General features: G+C 39.9%; 1 protein-coding gene across 1 annotated transcript in view; it reads right to left on the reverse strand.

Annotated features, from left to right (window-relative positions):
• AOPEP (aminopeptidase O (putative)) overlaps positions 1 to 20,928 on the reverse strand; it is a 175,058-nt gene that overhangs the window by 83,646 nt on the left and 70,484 nt on the right. Inside the window, exon 10 of the mRNA XM_059492960.1 lies at positions 18,629 to 18,689. Within this exon, the coding sequence (XP_059348943.1) occupies positions 18,629 to 18,689 (61 nt within the window). The remainder of the gene's footprint in view (positions 1 to 18,628; positions 18,690 to 20,928) is intronic.

Consider the following 20,928-nt stretch of genomic DNA (forward strand, 5'->3'; position numbering starts at 1 on the left):
TTACTGACTTTTTACGGTAAAGTACTTTGTGTGGCCAACATCTGGGGACCCTTGGTGCAGATTGCTGTGCACATCTTAACTTGAACATTCACCTACAAGATGATAGCACTGCAGTGTAAGGTAAGAGCCAACTTGCCCATACAGATAGCCTAAAGAAAACAAAAAGCAGTGGCGGAAATAGGGTGGGCTTAACAAGCGGTGGTCACAGCACACTGGCAGTGTCTCTTATCAGTCAACTCTTATCTCTGCTTATTGGTGTGTCAATAAGATTGAGTTCATAACCAGAGCAAGAACTTTTGCTGGGAGGGGGAGAGAGCAGGTAAGAGGGAGAGGAGTTAGAGGAAAAGAAAAGGGGAGCCGTGAAAGAAGAGGGAACAAGGCAAAGAAAAGGAGAGGAGGAAGGATGTTTTAAGAACATTTTGTCTCCTACTGTATCCCTCCATACTTGAAAAGCTTACTTACACCAGATAAAAGGGTGAAGTCACACCCAATTTAAAATGGGAATGAAAATTACTACATTACCCTCCATCAACAGTCCTATTTGCTGTCCATGACACTGGCTGTCATATTTGAATCACTTCACAATAGAAATTTAGAAATTACTCCATCCTGCATGTCCTTGGGAAGACTGTCTTTCAGAGACTGCTAATGGATCTGTCCTATAAACAGATCTGATGGGGAACAAGCATACATGTCAAATCATGTTAGGATCCCTCATTCTTGCAGCAGCAGGATTAAATAGAACTGAATTTTGAAAATATGGGGGAGAAGGTAGCACTTTCTACAAATTGGGTAAATACAGACTAAATATGCTGGACATGGGCAGTGATTTACACCAGCTCTTACTTAGGTCAGACCAGATCCCAAGTGTACAATGAACATGCAGAATCATACATAGCCTAGAAAACCAGAGAGTATTTTTGCAGCAAACACCTCTTGCATTTTACATTGAAACAAACTGTTTTTAAATTGTTCTGGCTGTGATGGCTACTAATGGTATTTCATAACTCAGTGAAAAACTATAATCATGAACTTTACATAGGTTGCCTGTAACTTCAACTCCTCTGTGCTACTCTTATGCAAAAACAACCAGTACTGATAAACTAAGAAGGTAGTTTTACCTAAGGTGAACATTGAATGTATACCATTTTGTTGGCTTTCCAACAGTCCTCAGATAATGGAAGGCAAAAAGAAAAAATGGAAAATGCGGGAATAAAAATCTTTACTGTAAATGAACTTCGGAAGAGCTCCTGCAAAGTAGAGGAAATTGACAACCAATGCAGTCATTTTCCAACCTCTCATTTCTAGAATCTAAATTACTGAATTTTACATCACACATACAACCTCAACATTTGTATGTTTAGATCTACATAGACACCAGCAAATCTGGAGAGAAGTCATTTTCTCCTACAAAATATACCTAACTTCACCAGTACACAAATTGTCAGTTTTGTACCTTTCTACACATTTCCATTGAACAGAAAACAAAATACAGATTCCCCCCATCAGTTTCATTCTACCATACTAGAATGGCACAGACTACTTTCTCAGACATCAGAAAAAGATAATTTAAAGGGGAATAAAGAGGATAATTTATAGGGGGGAAAAAGGACAATAGTTTAAATTAGGAAATTAGTTTACTTGTAAACGAAGAATACATTTTCTCAGAATAATCTGTGTGACCTGAAAATTGTTTCAGCAGGAAAAATGTGACTTCTAATCTTCTGTTAAAAAAGAAAATACAGAAAAGTATTTTATTTGGTAGCTCACTGGATGATTAAGTATTGCTTGAAATGTTTGACTGGGAAAAAATTGCAAGGATTTTAAAACACTACTGCTACCAGGACTTTGCAGACAGACTGAGGAGGCAGTGGGTTACATCTGAAAATGACAAGATGGCTGGTACATTCACATTGCAAGAGTACCAAAGCATCACATAAAAATTACTGAAAAAGAAATCCAGCCCAAAACGTGCTCCTGTTAGAATGGCAGGTTCTCCAACTGATTCTGTGCCATCTTCATGTATACAGCTTTATCCACTGAATTGAAAAATCAAGTTTTTCTGACATTATCAAATTTTTAGGAAAGACGCTAATTTACATTGATATCATAAATCTAAAAGTTGTAAATCTAAGTGTGCTGGTATAAACACAGATGAGCATGCTGTGTCTGGTATTTTTCAATGTAACATCCCTCCAGAGAAATTCCATCAAGTCAAACTTGCTCCTCCTGAAGATATCTCTACCTCTAAGAGACAAAAACCTGTTGAAACAATAACTTTGAGGATGTACTTTCAGTACACTGCAACATGATTTAATATATTGTGGCAGGAATATCTTTTTAAAGTGGTTATGCAAATATTTCCTTCATATACACATTGGCAACTCTGCTTTGTGAAGAGAGTTCCTTGGTACAGATGAGTCACTGTAACCACTTATTTAGTTGCATGATCAGATCCATAATCTGATAAAGAAAATATCTCTGACCACATGACTACGAGATCTCTAAATAATAGGCTTATTACTTGTTACTAAATAATCTCATATAACATGTAAAAGAAATAATTCATGTATCAGATTATATCATCTAGAATATGATAATATTTTCAGGATGTGTTAAAATGCTCTTTTTTAAAAATTTTTGCTCCTGATTTCTCCAGGCGCTCTCACTACTACGCAGATGTCTCAAGCAAGTTAGAGAGGCAATGTCCCATGCCTCACTAGTATGGGAACAGAGTCTCTGCTACTGGCAGCAAGCACCTCTCAGCTCAAGAGAGAATACACACCATGAGGTAACCTGTGGTTTTACCTGAATTACCTCAGAGAGGACATGAGGAAGTGGGATGGAAAGCCCACCTCTGCACTAGTACCACAGGTATGTGAGCTGAAAGGAAGTAGCACAGGAAGTTCTTCAGGGATAAATGCCACTCCAGTTTCCAGTGGGCAAATCCTCCCTCAGACAGAATAGGAGGGCTGGTGTTACTTGTGGACCCCTTGAAGGGACCTCAGTTTATATTTACAATGAGAGCCATGACCAGGACTAGAGGGGCCCTGACTCCAGCCAGCTAGTGGAAAGGGACAGTCAGATCTGTTGGACTGTGAGGATCCCATTCCCTGGCACATCAGACACGCAAGGGTATAAAGCTTTAGTTGACACCAGAGCACATCTCATGCCATTGAGATGTGTAGGGGTAGCATCCATCTCTTGTTTCTGGGGTGACAAGGGAATCCCAATACCTGACTGCACTGGAAGCTGGAGTGAGCCTGGCTGGGAATGAATGGCAAAACACCCCACTGTGACTAGCCCAGAACCTGCATGGATCCTTGGCATAGATTACCTCAGGAGATGGTTTTTCAAGGACCCAAAAGGTCATGGTTAGGCTTTTGGAATAGCTGCTATGGAGACAGAGGGAATTAGACAGCTGAATACCTTGCCTAGTCTCTCAGAGGACCCTTCTGCTGTGGGGCTGTTGAGGGTCAAAGAGCAACAGGTGCTGATCGCTACCACATCACTGCACTGCCAGCAAAACTGCACAGCTGGGACTCTGTGTCCCCAGCCATGAGGTGATTTGTGAGATGGAGACCCAGGGAGTGGCCAGCCAGCCTTGCTGACCCTTTAACAGCCCTGTATGGCCAGTGTGTAGGTCCAGTGGAGAATGGAAACTGACAGTGGACTGTCAGGGCCTGAATGAAGCCACGCCACCTCTGAGCACTGCTGTGCTGGATGTGCTGGAACTTCAGTGTGGACTGGAGTCCAAAGCAGCAAAGTGGTGACACCATTGACACCTCTAATCTGCATTTCTCCATTCCTTTAGCAGCAGAGGTTTAGTCAGGCTACAGTTTCCTTTCAGCTGGAGGGCTGCGCACTTGGAATCAACTGCCCCAGGGGCAGAAACGCAGCCCCACCATTTGCCATGGATCGATCCAGACTGCACTGGAAAAGGATGAGGCTCCAGAACACTTGGAGTACATTGATGGCATTGCAGTATGGGGCAGCACAGCAGAGGAAGTTTTTGAGAAAGGGGCAAAGATAATCCAAATCCTCTTGAAGGTTAGTTTTGCTATAAAGCAAAGTCAGGTCAAGGGATCTGCACAGAAAATTCAGTAATTAGGAGTGAAATGGCAAGATGTACATCGTTAGAGTCCAACAGACATGGTTAGCAAAGCAGCAGCTATGTCTCTGTCCTGGGTAACCCAAAATGTTACTGTATTCCATACCTGTCTGTGCCAAAAAACTATTACTATCTCTATAGGATCCTGTGGCTGGCAAACAGAATGACAGGGCAGAAGCTAGGGTTGTCCCAGGACGTTTAAAAGTCACGGCACTCAGGCAGAATCTCACTCTTGCCTGTCTCTGGCTGCTTAGCTTGCCTCTTGGCTTTTTCTTGCCTCTACTTGCAACAGTAGCAAGTCAAGCAGCTTCATTTCACAATCAACACCTGTTTCCGAGGGAATTTTGCAACACCTGCCTTCAGGCCCAGAGGAGCAGAGCGGCCCCGTTCTGTGCAGCCACCCCAGCCCACCAGCAGTGTCTGGCTGAGGCAAAAAGTGGTGAGTGAGAGGCGCCCCAGCCAGCTGTACTGCCATCTGTGCCAACAGCAAGGCCAAGGCCCCCCATGAGTTCTACCCCCTAGCCGAGTCCCAGCTGCCAGAGTTTGCTGGCTGCACTTGCCAACAGAGCTGCTGCCTGCTCTCCAAGGTGGGGAGCGTGGCCACCATATGCCCTCTGTTTCCCTACAGCGGTTGCCCATGCCTGATGCTGTTTTGGGGAAGGGGATATGCCACCATTTTGAGATTCTCTTTGCTGCCAGGGAGTCCATGAGATTTCACCAACTTTGTAACTATCCAACTTGTGACTATTACTGTTATTTTTTACCTGTTATTTCATTTTTTTAGTAAACTATTATTTTTTTCACTTGTAACAACTATTCGTATTTATTTCTCCTTATTGGTGGAAAGGGGTTGAATAAAACTACTTCATTTTAGAGTGTCCCCCTTAAACTGTCTTAAACCAAGACAGTCGTCACTGACTAGCAAAAAGGAAACACACAGTCATTCCTAGGTGCTGAAGGTTTTTGGAAGATGCATATTCCTAATTACAGACAGATTGTAAACCCTCTCTATCATGTGTTGCAGAAGAAAAAATAATTTTAAGTGGAGTCCTGAACAACAACGAGCTTTTAAACCCATCGCCCAAGGATTTTGGAACTAATCACTAACTGTCCTGAAGACAAACATTTCAGACCCTCATCATTGGAGGAGGAATAGGTGAAGTGCTGAGGAGCTCCCACAATATAGGCAGCTACCTGAAAATGAAAAGCCATACACTTTCTTCACTGACAGCTCCTGCATATTGTAGGGATACATTGAAAACGGAAAGCAGCTATGGAGCCCTGTGCACAGTCGCAGAAGCAATTGAGTGACAAAGTGGATCAAGTCACCTTGCAGAGCTGAAAACTGCCTAGCTGGCTTTAGATATTGCTGAATGAGAGAAGACTACACTGACTTGTGGATGGTGTCAGATGCTCTGTGGAGGTGGCTGCAAGGATGAAAAAAGACCAGTTGGGATCACAGAGACAAACCCACCTGAGCTGCTGAACTGTGGCAAGATGTCACTGCCTGGATAAAGAAATTGGCTGTAGAAGTTTGTAATGAGATGTACATGAGATGCACAACTCATGTGCCCAAGAGTTGGGCTGCTGAAGAACATCACAATAATGGACAGGTGGATTGAGCTGCCAAGATTAAAATGTCTCAGGAGGAGCTGGACTGGCACCATAAGGGTGAATTATTTCTGACTTGGTGGGCCCGTGATGCCCCATCAGGGAACAGATGCAACACCCAGATGGGCTTGTGATGAAAGGATGGGCTCTTTATCCCAGGTTGTCCATAACTGTGAAATGTGCTGGGATCAAGCAGGCCAAGAAAAACCTCTGTGGTACGGTAGACAGTGGTCAAAGCAGAAATGAGGCCTGGCAGATGAGTTACCTCACACTCCTGCAGGCCTGCCAAGGCAAGTGCTATGTGCTCTTGGAAACAACCACTGGATGGCTGGAGAAGTATCCTGTGCCTTGCACTGCCTGGAACACCACCCTGGGCCTTGGAAAGCAAGTCCTGTGGTGACCTGGCACCCCTGAGACAACTGAGTCAGACAAGGGGACTCATTTCCAAAACAACCTCCTGGACAACCAGGCCAAGGAACGCAGTATCAAGCAGCTGTATCATGTTCCCTATCACTCACCAGCCTCTGGGAAGATTGAACAGTGCAGTTAAAAACCACATTGAAAGCAAGGGGGCCTTCAGCCACTGGGCCCTACGTTTAGCCAAGGCCACCTTGTTTAGTTAACACACCAGGCTTTACCAGTGGGGCTGTCCCTGCCCAAAACCTCCATGTACTGAAGAAGGGGATAAAGTCCCTATAATTCATACAAGAAAAGTGTTAGGGAATGCAGTTTGGATTAGTCCTGCCTCAAGCAAAGGCAAACCCATCCTTGGGATTATTTTTGCTCAAGGACCTGAGTGCACTTGGTGAGTAATGCAGAGGGAGCAGGAAACATGATGTGTACCTCAAGGGGATTTGATTTTGGGGTGAGGAGAATGTGTAATATTGAATTGTATAATACTGGTTGCTGAATGACACTGCCAGTGTACGCCAGAACTAGCACGGACAATGAGTATGGACTGCTCCAGCAGCCATGAGCTCCTGATGCAGACTGCAACCCCAACAGTACACCAGCTCTCCTGCCCTGGAAGACATCTAGGATGGATAGAATCCACAATTATGGACTAAATGAACTCAATAGACAACTTGGAGAGATGGGTCTTGACTATAGAAATTATACCTGTGCTCGTGTATGTGTATATAGTTCGAAGGTATAGGATCTGGGTGTGATATAAATGGTAAAGAATAATGGGTGGATAATGTCCTAGTTTCAGCCAAGAGTTAATTTTTTGCAGTAGCTGGGAAAGTGTGCAGCTAAGGACCGGATATTACTTCATAGAACCTCACTTGTTTGTTGAATTTCTTGTTGAAGAAATAAAATACACCTTCCAGAGGTATTGAAATTTGAGTTTTACTGATCCATTGAAGTAGTCAAAAATACTTCTGACAGCTTTACTAATGAAACATATTCAAAAGTTCTCTAGTGCTCTGGCCATGATATGCTGCTTACCCAAATGTTAAGGACAATTAACCATAAACTGAACCATAACATATACTAGCTCTGTCAGCCAACAGACTTCTCAAACCTATCTTTTTCTGGACATTCTCATTTCAGCATTTAAATTCCTCTTTGACCTGAGAAGGGAGTAGACAGAATATATAAAGCATTCCTTCTTTATGGAGATGGAGTAAGTTTTAGAAAAATCACCTATTTTTCATGATTAAAGAGGGTGATCACTATTTCTGTCTTCAGTCTGATTCTAAAGCATAGTTAAGTCAAAAGGAGACAAGGAAGGTACTGTAAACTGAGAAATATCTCAACATTGCTCCTACTGACTTTGTGGAATACAATGAACTGATGGAGATGGAATGAAGACTGTTACACAAACTTATTTACCATCTGCTCTCAAGAAGTATTCAGTAGCCAGCATTTCTGCAGAGTGTCTGAAAAAAAGCATAGGGCTCAAAAGCAAGAACTTCCATCCTCAAGTCTAGCCAGCCAGAAACACAGAAATGCAGCAGCATTTGAACTCTCAGGATCACTTTGAGTTTCTGACTGAATCATTAGACCTGAATGCACAGGTGACAGTTTTTAGGTCAGCACACAGAGGGCTGCATGGATTTCACTTACAGAATATGTATTGCAACACATCTTCCCCACATATTCACTCCTTCCAGTCACATACAAAATTTTGTAAAAGCCTGGGGGAAATTTCCAGGAAGTAAAATGTGCGTTCTTTTAAAAATCACAGACCACTCTGGAGGGTATATAGCAACTTGTCCCTGTCACATAAGATTTCTACCTCAATTTCAGGCCCAATTCTTTATCTTTCTGAACTAAAAAGATGTCCGATGTTGTTTCCTAGAGTAGCATTTTACTTCTTGTTATTTCATAGCCTGGTTCCAATTCACTCAAATTACTTATAACCAACTTGAAGCTGGAGAGGTTTCAGATATCTCAAAAGCTATTCTTTCCTAATTATACACTAATACAGAAAAAATTTCTGGCAAGGTGGCATGAAAAATATTTTAAACCTTTATGGTTTGTTTCCACTGAGTAAAAAAAACAATGAACAAGCTAAAAATTAATTGGTGCTAACTTCTGTGCTTTTCTTAAGATGTTTTTACAAGCTGTAATTAAAACTTGTGTTTATTGCTATGCAGTTGTGTCCTTATTAGGCAAGTCTAAGTTCAGTATTTCTGTGTAAAAGAGGGCCTGTCCTCCCTCTGTTTGCTATGCTTCCACCTCCTGTGTACGTAGGTGGGAGAGTGGGAACTTGGAAATGTGAACTTGGTCCAGCATTGATCAGTCAGGCAGCAAACTGTTATTGTTCTTTAGATACCAAACATAACTCCTTTCTAGAATGGATAAGCTCAGTCATTCTGCACATAACACAGCTTTTGTGTTCAGCAGTGCAGTTAATAGGAAAAGGGAATGAAAATGACTGCTTGAGATTTATTAAACTTAAGAGAGATTCTAATGAACAAACACATGGAATCCAGTCCACTATTATTTCAGAAATTGAACATTTGTTTCAAATGCACTTCAACTTCTTGAAATTGTGCAGATTTACTACCCTACTACAAGTACTTTACCTCTAAGCTGCATGACACTGAAAGGTAGTCAAAGTAAAACAGGACACTTGTGAAAATCTGGCTTGTAAATGGAGAGGCAAGCCAGTGTTTCAGTAGGTCATCAAACTAAAACCAGTAAAGCATCTTTCTCATCCTTAATGTAGATTAAGGGTTCCAGCTGATAATCTCAAAAGCATTTTTTTCTTAATTATTCAATTAATGGAGACTCCTAAAATTCTGTTTAAAACTTCAGTTTTAGAAATTAGAACAACAGAGGCACTAAAATTTTATGGCCAATGTTTTCAAATCTAAATTTTAAAAACAACTATATACATTCAGCCTAGACACCAAGTTACTCAGTGCTATGTGAGAATCTCACCCGAGGCAGCATGTTACCCAGTTTTAAAATGTGATCACACAATACTGTGTAGCAATGCTACTTGGATCTTGAATGTCTTTGGTTTTCTCTAAATCAGCAATCATATACAATACAAAAGAAACCCACATCAAAACTTCTAAAATTATAGCAAGACTAAACCACACCTGAACTTGAAGAGCTCTGTAATAAATTTGGGTCCTTACTGACCTTTAATGATGCATTTTTTAATATAAGGGATTTTCTTGAACTTCTTGAACTATTCTAGAAACTAAAATAAACCACTGTTGTGTCTCATTTAGCACATCTTAGGAGCAATTTATAGGAATGGCTAAGTAAATTACAATTTATGCTGATGACCTTCTTTAGATCAACTCAGAATCTATTTAAATAATAACTGACCTTAGAACTTTTTTGATAGCTTGTTACAAACAAAATACCAAATTCTCTGTATACTATGATCTATCTAGAAGAATTTTCAGGTGGATAGTCTTTACCTAAAGCATTTTTGAAAGAGTCAAGACCATAAAGACGAAGTCTCTCTTGATTTATCGTCATACAACTTTTATGCATCCTGTTGTATCATACGCATGGTTTGATTACATTTTAATATTTTTCTAAATCCCTTCTTCTAAGAAAATAAGATGCAGTCTTGTCAGTATAACTAATAATTTCAGAAAAGCCTCAGCACTGGTGGTTCATATTCAAAAACTTTCTTACTGTGCTTGTTATCATTACAGAATACATTAAATAATTTATATTGTTGACCTATACCCAATTACATTTTTAAGAAATTTAGAAAGATCATTTAATCTTTGAATCTGCAACCTTGCTAACATAAAAAAAAGAAAAAACAAACAAACCAATTTTCTTGAGGAGAAGTGCCTGTTATTCAAAGTGTGTTTTCCATGTACAAGAATAAGCACATATCTTAAGGTAGCTGCTATGCTTTCTTCAAATTATTTCTCAAATATAATTCAACCATCAGTTACATTTACTTACATTTTCTGCATTCTTACAAAATATACACAAAAATATCTCTCTTCAGGTAAAAAATTAACTAAGGAGTAAGCCTCAAACTTCATTATTTAAACAGCAATATTTTGTTCTTGGGACTAATATTTAACACCAGTTTTGAAAGTAATCTAACAGATTCACTACTGAACTCTATTAAGTACTGAAGAAAATGATACCCCTTTCCTGTTTTTTCTCCAAATCATTTATGTTTGAGATTTTTGTCCTTAACAGATCATTCTCACTGCCAATGCCTACTAATTTACTGTATCTCAACAAAAAATGCTCATTTCACTTGTGTACTTGGTTCCAATGTTGCCATCTACCAATATGTGTTTGTCATGTACCTCAAGAAAAAAATTTGCAAGAAAAAGTATAACAAACAACAAGAAGAAATAGCAAGTGTTAACAATCCATATCTTTAACTTACCTTCGGATCCAATAACAATTATTTTAATGCAAGAAAAATGTTCGGGTACCCTCTGTAAAACCTGGGTGAAGATGTGCTAAAGATAATTCAAGAGTTTAGTAAGACCATTCTTTTAAAAAATATTTCAGTGTGGTTGGTTTGTTAGTTATTGACCATAACTCTTAACCTGTGAAGCATTTTCCTGTAGACCTACCCTTCATCTGTACTTTTGTCTTAGTAAAAGGAAACAGGAAATCTATAAAGCTTGTTACTGGGGCAAAAGCCAGGGCCCTTCTTAACAACATGTTGCTTTTATCACAAATCGTATTAAGTACTTGAACTGCTGCTGTAACATCCTCCAAAAATTTATCAAACCACAGAAGTACTCTACTTGCATTGATTTAGAAACTTTCAAAAATTACATTTCAGTTCAAATTTTTAAACAGTTTTGCTATGAGTTTCCTTTGCAATCCATTTCTTCTTCAAACAGGACAATCATGGAATCACAGAATGGTGTGGATTGAAAGGGACCTTAAAGACTATATAGTCCTAACTCACCTGCCATAGGGGCACGTTCCACTAGATCAGGTTGCTCAAATCCAAGAGTTAACCATTTACAAACAAAACCAGAAATACTATTAATAAACTAATATTCACCACCAGAAGATTTCTTTTGACTGTGTATTTTCAGACATGTTGGTGATTTACAAATAAGTCCATTATTACGTATGTGGACATTAAACTACTGCTTTATCACAGCCATGAAAAGCAGTGCAGATAGGAGAAAAGAACTGGCAAAAAATAAGTGGCAAAATTTTTATTGCTGTAACTACTGGAAGCTGTACTCCAGTGCCCGTTAGAAAACAAACATGGCATAGTACTCTCGCAAGATACACTAAGAGTTGTACATACTCTGAAATACCTGTTGGCAATTCCAACCTTAATCAGGAAATACTGGTGGAACAGTGGATGAGAATTAAACTTTACTGGGAGGATAAAATAACAAAAGAGACTAAGAGAAGGATACAGCATTGCTATAGCTTCTTTCAATTTTTTGTAATTGTGAGGTGATGTTTGGGGTGTTTATCCTAAAACTGGAAGCTATTTGATCACATGACATAAGGAAAATCATGCGTAAACAACCTTAATGCTTTCAGGACAACTACCTGGATGGATGAGGGAAGAGTGGTGTTGTCTACCTGGATTTCAGCAAGGCTTTAGACACCATCAGCCATAACAACTTCACCAGCAAGCTCAGGAAGTACAGACTACATCAGTGGGCAGTGAGGTGGACTGAGAACTGGCTGAATGGCAGATCCCAGAGGGTTGTGTTCGTTGTCACAGTCTAGTTGGGAGCCTGTCACTAGGGGTGTCCCCCAAGGGTCAACACTGGGCCCAGTGCTGTTCAACTGGTTCATCAGTGACTCAGACAAGGGACAGAGGCTCCTCAGCAGGTCACTGGGTGCACAAAGCTGGGAGCAGTGGCCAGTACCCCAGAGTGCTGTGCAACCCTTCAGAAGGGCCTGGACAAGGTGAAGAGATGGGCAGAGATGAGCCATCTGATAGTAAAGGCAAATTCAGGGTCTGCAAATTCAAGTGTTATTGCACCTGGGAAGGAATAACCCCAGATGATTAACCAGCTGGAAAGCATCTCTGAGGAGAAGGACCTGGGGGTCCTGGACAAGCTGTGAGCCAGCAGTGTGTCCTGCTGGCCATGAAGGCCAATGGTGGTGTGGGCTGGATGAGTAAGAACATTGCCAGAAAGTCAGGGGAGGTGATCCTGCCCCTCTACTCAGGCCTGGTGAGGCACATCTGGAGTGCTGTGTCCAGTTCTGGGTTCCTCAGGGCAAGAGAGACATGGAGGTCCTGGAGTGGGTCCAGAGAAAGGTTAAGAAGGTGGGTAGGGAACTGGAACATCAACTTATGAGGAAAGGCTGAGGGAGCCTCCAGAAAAGATGACTGAGAGAGGACCTCATCAATGTCTATGTGTATCTGAAGGGAGGGTGCCAGGAGGATGGATCCAGCTCTCCTTGGTGGTGCTGAGCAATAGCAGAAGAGGCAATAGGCAGAAACTGATGCACAGGAAGTTCCATCTGAACATGAGGAAGAAATTTACTGTGTGGGTGACCAAACACTGGAACAGGCTGCCCAGAAAGGTTGTGGAGTCTCCTTCACTGGAGACATTCAAGAACTGCCTGGATGCAATCTTGTGGAGTGTGCTCTAGGTTCCCCCTGCTTGAGCTGGGAGGTTGGACCAGATGACCCCCTGTGGTTCCTTTCAACCTGACTCATTAGGTGATATTGAGACTTGTACATTACAATGTAGGATATATTGGAAACTAAAAATCATGAAGGAGGAGGCCACCCACTCTACTTTTTTTTCCCCTTTGTTTTTTTGAACTGGAGAGTGAATGTGGAGAAGGTGATTTTTATTACACAAGATACCAGCTGAAATACACAGGCAGAAAGAAACAATATTGGAAATTTACCAGTAAATAATAGCGTACCACTTCAAAAGCAAAAGCAAAAGTGACTCAAACTGGAATGAGTTAAATACATTTAGAAGTTCATGCAATGCAGAGACTACCTGATGTTTATTGATCTACTTGTCAAACAGTGTACAATAGAGTTCAAAAAGGGGGAAAGACTTAAAGTTTATTTTTAAAAGGTTAATTACGTAGGGTAGAATAAAAAAAACAGGTAATAGTAACTGGGCAATATAAGACAAAGACAGGTTTGTGCAGAGCTGAGAAAATCTTCCTAAAGAGGCATATAGCCTTTTAGCCTTAAATTCTAATTAAACACTGCACATGCTGAAAGAAACAATAGAAAAGTACTTAGGAAAGCAAATCATCATAAGCAGGCATGAAGTGGACTTCAATGATTTCATAGGTGTTTTCCAGTTGTAAAGCTATTTGGTTCTTCTGATTCTACTCCTTGCCAGCTTAACTCATTGTCTAAAGTTAGTGGTATTAACTCACTACTATTTGCATGGGATGAAAAGTTGCCATAATCCCCCAGTGAGTCAGTGCTGAGACAGAAGCACATACTGAAGGTTGCATAATTTGGTAAAAGGTATTTTCAACCACGCAATATGCTTCACCTTATTTAACACTACCACGATGCATCCCCAGGAAAAAGCCCTCATGAAAGCTTGTATTTGAGAACTGCTTTCTTTTAATGTTTTATACTCTTTATTGTTTTGTGTGTGACAAAACCCTGCTCAGCAAGCCTGAAACCAACCATTGTGCAGGGGCACTCTTCTGTGTAAGAAAGAATTGGCCAGCTTATAACCACACTTTCTTTTTCATAACATTAATCTTTAATGCTTTAGAAAATAACAAATTGAAAATGTTAGGTAGTGTGCAGAATTACTTTTTCATGGCAGCAAGCCAAATTCTGATTTTATTTATTCATATGACCCCCTTACATCAATTTATTCTTGATTACTGCTGGTATATACCTGAGCCTGGAAACTAGCCCAGATAACTTCTCCAAGAGTGAAACAGTAATAGAAACTGAAAAATATTAAAGTTTCAAAGGTTTTAAGCTGCAAGTATAAAGGAGCATATGTGTATATCTATGTCTATATAATCTATATCTATAAATCTGCAGTTCCCTGGACAGAGTTGGAGAGAGAGTTTGGAATGACAAATGTAACAAAGCACAAGTAAGGGAGTAGAGGATCTTCAGTTAGACAGATGGCATGACTTATGACTGTAAAGAATACAAAATGTAAAGAATATAAGATTCCTGTACTGCAAGGAAGATGGTGAAATTGCTTCAGCAGTCTGGGGAGTGTAAAGTATTTACCCTTGTGCATACCTTTTGCATACCTTTTTGCACCCTTACAGTGTCCCTAAGCTAGACACTGTTGTGAAGATAGTGAACTAAGGGGTGGGCTAAGAACTCTTGTTATAAGTGACTGTTTGGTTACTGAATTTTAAAGAGTACCAGTTGCATACAGGGGATAGATTTAAATATAAACACAGAAGAGAATTATTGACACCACCTAGATAGCTACTGCTATAAATGAACCATTTGAAGTGAATTTTCTTTATACTCAGTGAATAACATGAATTTCCCATCCAAAATCCACCACAAAACCACAGAAACACCACAGCAAGTATAAAATACAAAAATTTTTGTATGAGAGAGATATAAAGCAACCATGTTGGGACTTAAGTACAGCATGATGCACATTTCCCAATTTCATCACAAAGTATAGTCTTTCCAGTAAGGAGGTTTCCTCTGCAAATGCAGTGAAGTCTAAGTATTTGTAATTTTAAAAGTCATGTAATTTCTCAGAGTAGGGGTTGCAGTTTTAAGAGTGTTGTGCTCCAGGACTCCAGAACCAGTATAACAAGGATTATAAGCAGAAAGGTGTTGAATCTTGTGTGTAGGTTGTAGGATGCTGCTTCTATGCCTTTGGGACATCTTTGAAGCAGATATCCAACAGCTGCTTTTCATTTCCTTCAGTACTTAAAGAAGGTGGTCAGTTTTAGTGGGTACCCCTGTCGCATGACTGTGCCCAAAGGAGCTGACAAAAACCTTCCTGTGAACACACCCTAGTCCACTCACCTAAACCATGTGAGAAAGACTAAATTCCTGTGCCATTCCTGGACTGCTATTTAGAATGCTGTTCATCTGTAGTTCATGTAATTTACAATGTAATTCATCTGCATGTAAGTTGTGTTCTTATGTGCCTTCATATAGATTCATCAAATAAGCCAGGCTATTAGTTTGCTGAAATAATCTAAATACTTTTAAAGGTCCTGTAAACCACACAGGTAGATCTACAATATTTACAGTTCTGCAATGAGTAATTATAGTCATACTTACACTGTAGCTACTAACATATTGAGAGCTACTAAGCAACCTCTACAGTCTGGATTTCAGGAATAAAGGCTCCTCTAATGATTTAATAAAGCAAAAAGGAAATAAGGTTTCCTATTCACTGAAAGACAACTCCAGTTCTTCCAATAAAATGGAAGTTGGTTCCCATAAGAACCTGGCAAGTGATGAAGACAACAAGTATAAATCATCTTATAAAGGGCAAAAAAGAGGATCCTAGGAACTACTGACTTGTCAGCTTCATCTCTGTGACTGGGAAGATCATGGGGGACAGGGAGATGATTTGAGACACCCAGCAGGACCTCACCAAGGGCAAGTCCTGCCTGACCAACTCAGTGGCCTTCTCTAGTTCCACCAGTGGACAAGGTGAAGGTTACAGATGTAATTCATCTGTACTTCTGTAAAGCCTTTGACACAACATCCTTCTGTCTACATTGGAGAGGGAGCAAATCAATGAGTGGACTATTAGATGGATAAGAAAGTGATTGGCCAGTTGCATCCAGAGGGTAGTGGTCAATGGCTCAGAGTCTGAATGGAGATCAGTGACAAGTGGGGTCCCTCAGGGGTCAGTATTAGGACCTGTGTTATTTAATATCTTCATTAATGACACAGACACAAGGATCGAGTGCACACCAGCAAATTTGTGGATGATGCCAAACTGAGTGGTGCGGTTGACACACCTGAAGGACGGGATGCCATCCAGAGGGACCTGGATAAGCTCAAGAACTGGGCCCATGTGAATCTCCTGAGGTTTTGCAAGACCAAGTTCCAGGTGCTGCACATGGGTCAGGGCAATCCCCAGTACCAGCACAGGCTGGGGATGAGCAGATGCAGAGCAGCCCTGCCCAGAAGGACTTGGGGGTGCTGGTGGGTGAGAGGCTGGGCATGACCCAGCCATGGGCACTCCCAGCCCAGAGAGCCAAACGTGTCCTGGGCTGCATCCAGAGCAGCGTGGGCAGCAGGGGAGGGAGGGGATTCTGCCCCTCTGCTCTGCTCTGGGGAGCGCCCACCTGGAACCTGCATCCAGCTCTGGGCTCCCAGCACAGGGAGGACGTGAACCTGTGGAGTGAGTCCAGCGGAGGATCACCAAGATTATTAGAGGGACGGAGTGCCTCTCCTGTGAAGAAAGGCTGAGAGAGCTGGGTTTGTCCAGCCTGGAAAAGAGAAAGGGTGACCTAATTTCAGCCTTCCAGTATGTGAAAGGAGCCTACAAGAAAAATGGAAAAATGCATTTTACAGAGTATGTAGTAATGGACAAGGGGGAATGGATTCAAACTGAGACTGTAGTTTTAGATCAGATATGAGGAGGAAGTTTTTTACTATGAGAGTGGTGAGGTGATGAGGCACTGGAACAGGTTTCCCAGAAAAGCTGTGTATGCTCCATCCCTGGAAGTATTCAAGGCCAGGTTGGATGGGGCTCTGAGCAACCTGGTCTAGTGGATGTCCTTGTCCATGGCATGGGGATTGGAACTAGATGATCTTAATGTCCCTTTCAACGCAAAACATTTACAATTTTATTATCAACAATATTATTGGGGGGGCGGGGGGGTGAGAGAGAGAGAGAGAGAGAGAGAAGAGGTCAGCAGCAGCGGGCTGCTGCTCAGAAGTAGAATACAAAATTAGCAAAATTTGTGTTGACATCTTTTATACAGAACAACCAAATTACCAAGGATATCTCTGAAGTCATTAAAGAAAATTTAAAACAACTTACAAATCTGCTGGATTTGGAAATATTTTTGACACATGCCTTGTTTACACAAGCAACAGATACTTGCAGGGTATAATGAAACTACTTACTATTCATTCTGAGCAACTTGTGCTACTCAGGAAAACAGTTTGGTTTGCACATTAGTCAAAACCATTTCCAGTTCTTTAATCTGCTCCTATCTTCCTAGTTTGTGATTTTAAGTTGATTGCCAGACATTAATAAAGCACATCCTCAAAAAGATATGTGTAGATAAAATGCAAGAAAACTCTTACATTTCAGGAGCCAGTTCAGCCTCTTACAGGTACAGCTATGCAACATCAATCTCTTCCATATGCTTGAATCAGCTGTTTGACAACGTGTGCCATTTTTTTACCAAAAATAAAACCTTGGTTGAACACAGAATTAAAATCAAGGTCCTCTTCTAGGAAATGACTGAGCATCAAGATGCATGATAATACTATCCCTTCCTTTCCTCTCTTCTAATTAAAGTTATCTTTATTTTCAATAACTTTACAACAAAAAACAAACTCTGCCTTGATTTTACAGCCTATTCAAACAGTCTCAAAGCATGTTGATCTCAAAGTACATCTTTCCCAAAAGCCTTCTACAGCATACAGGGATCAGTGGACACGCACATCTCTCAAGCTGTCAAGGGAAGAGCTCAACTACAGTGTCTGGGTGCAGATCAGGTTCTCTGAGCACTGTCAGAGCTCTCCAGTTTTGTCCATTCTACCTGCAAACATGCTCACTCAGTCATGCTGCCTAAGTATCTGCACTTTTGCACATGGAAACCAGAACACAAGCATCCTAGGGAGTGCCTGCTTAGGGGAAATCAGTTAGAAAACAAGTCCTGAGAGTATGCTAAAAATTACTTTGTAAAAAATTGGGGTTTATGAAGATTAATGTACAGATACCACTTTTTATCTTATCCCAGTTTTAGTCCAAAATGAATAATCAGACACTTTCACACAGCACAGACGCAACTAAGCATTTTCAGTTCACAGAACTTAAAACATTAAAAAACCTCTTAGCATTAAAAGCAGAAAGCAAAGCTTAGTCTCAATGCTGGAACACCAATAATAGATGTTATCTATGCAGCAGATTTATAAGCAAGTTACAAAATACACAAGTTATCAAAGTCCAAATAATTTAACATTTAATTACTGCTGTCAGTAATGCTTTCAAGTAATTCATATTCCAACAAATGTGAACAATGGACCTTGCATTTAGTAGGCTCCATCATTATACTGTAAAGTATACTTATCATATGACTATAATATTAATTTACAGGATAAATTTTGTAAGATTTGCCCTTTGGCAGGTTTGTTGAAACCACTACAGAAGAAAAAACCTGCAACTCGTAAAAGCTAAAGCCATACAAAGATGTGGAAAACAGTCATCATCAAAACTGTTTATTTAATATCATATCTGTTATAAGATCAGGTAGTGATTTAAAAAATAAATGATATAATGAGAAAATCATTATATATAAGAGTTTAGAAAGAACTATGACCTGGTATTTTATATTTACCTTCGGTATTCCAGAAGTATCCAGCCAGTTCTGGAAGATACTTTCTACAGTTAACTCAGACCTTTAAAAAAAATAAAATTAGAAGATATGCAAAAAACAGCAATTTTTTTCAAGAGAAAAACAACCCTTAGAGGATAGGCAAACCTTCTAAATTCATGTATTGGTTGAACTGTACAAAATTCTTGGATTATTTTTTAATGAATAAAACCATCAGAGGTCCTATGAGCAAATTAAAGGTAGATCAGGTTTTGTATACATAAAAGTCAAATCATAAATTTAGTGCTAATAAGGATTGACAGAGAAAGTGTTATGTGGGAAACTACATCTGTGAAACATGTAAAGTATAAAGGGGTGCTCTACTTCTTGTTACATGGATAAACTTGGGGTTATAAAAAGCACTGATGGATATTAATTCTCAAAGTTACTAAATGTCTAATATACTTTAGTTTAGTCCTTTCTCCACTTCCTTTATATCCTGATTCACAGTGAAGTCATAGAATAGTCTGGAACTTTGTTTCCCTACAAAAGGAAATAGTTTGTCATTATGAAGCTGTGTGATACTGAAATAACCACACACATAAGTATTTGTAAATTCAGAAACTATGTTTGCACTTTTACTTTTGTAGGCAGCTATTGTGGTATTTACTTCAGCTCTGGTGGAAGACTTCCCTTGCTTGCAGCGAAGCCAAATTAAAAAAAAAAAAATTAAAATAATGAAAAAATATTCACACATGCAAGTACTGAAAAAATGAAGTTGAGTAAGCCCTCAATGAATATAAATATGAGAAACAGAGCATTTGGGTATGGTCCTGTGCATGGTAATGCCTCAGCAAGATTCATTCTAATGCTTGCAGTTACTTTCACATATGTAATGTAGAGTCAACAAACAAAGCATTCATGAAAAGAACATCCATTTCCAAGCTCTGAATCAGGAAGGCAAACAACCCAGTAAACAATTTTAACTGATCAGATGATTTAAATAATCAGCAGTCAAGAAGAAGCATTTCTACGTAGCCAGGATTCTGAATTTTCAGGAAAACACCATTGTGTGCGTTAGATCACTTTATAAGTCAATTTTCTACAGGAAACTGAACATATGTGATGCATGTGTAATGTATTAAAATAAAAGACTAAACATCTAGACTCGTTCTGTGTTATTTGTGCAAGCTTATTAAATTTAGAACATTTAATTGTTAATCCCTCAGACTATAATTATCTTCATCTTACCACTGTGCTCTAAAAATTGGTGTCTAGTCTTAAGTCAGATTAGCTGAGTCTCTTGACTGGAAACAGTGATAAAGAGAAATATTTCCAGTCAGTCAGTTTACTTCCCCAGAAGATAGTCTTGATTTCTTATTTCTGTCTGGCTGATAAAAAGGGTGCATACAGAGCTAGCTTAAAAATGGATACCAAAGTGTTATATAGGCAAAGGTAGATCACTTGGACTGTACCATTTGTTCTCTCTCAAGAAACATAAGCAGAATAAATTTTTTTGTTATTTGTTGTTGTATGAATTAAACCCAATACAGCTTAGTGTTCTAATACTGAAGCAGAGCTAGTAGCTGGGAAAAATTCCCTTAGTTGCACATTTAATTTGTTGTACCAAGGCAGAAGAAACACAGCTTCACCATGTCAGCTAATCCCTTTTTCCCCCATCCCCAGAAACTGAACCTATAGTGTGAGAAAAAAAATCTCCACAAAATAACCGATGTTATATTTGCTATGTACAGCTGTTTAATATACCCTCTATTTAATTTCAAAAACTGACTTTGAAATGAGCTTATGACACTCAGGGGAACCACACTGTTCTGACACCACACTAATCCAGGCATTAACTACTAGAAAGTTTCTCAGTCTCTCCTAAAACTTTGGCATTTTTCTCAAGAGCAAAACCAATAACACTGCTTTTTCTCTGCCTGCAGCACCCAAAGTTTCAGTTTCAGAAAACCACCTGTCATATGACAATATGCAATCTTCTTTGTTTGTCCTTGCACACAAGGATATTCTTTTTGGCACCTATCAAACAAAACCAACTTGTTTCAGAGGCATTCACTTTTAAAAAAATACAATAGTAATGAGCAGACTATTGCAAAGATCTACTCTGAATCTCTTAATTGTCAGTGCTGAAGAACTATGATGTTGGAAACGCTTCTGGTAAATTGTTTGACTTAGAAATAACCCCCCAAAAATTATCACAAACAGACTGCCATCTCAAAACAAGTGTCCTAGAGAAAGAACAGAGACCCTGATATTTGTAGAGGCTGCAGTTCAGTAAGGGCATTTACCACCTGCTTACATTG

This window comes from Ammospiza nelsoni, chromosome Z (genome assembly GCF_027579445.1).
Source record: "Ammospiza nelsoni isolate bAmmNel1 chromosome Z, bAmmNel1.pri, whole genome shotgun sequence".
In the NCBI taxonomy this organism is placed as follows: domain Eukaryota; kingdom Metazoa; phylum Chordata; class Aves; order Passeriformes; family Passerellidae; genus Ammospiza; species Ammospiza nelsoni.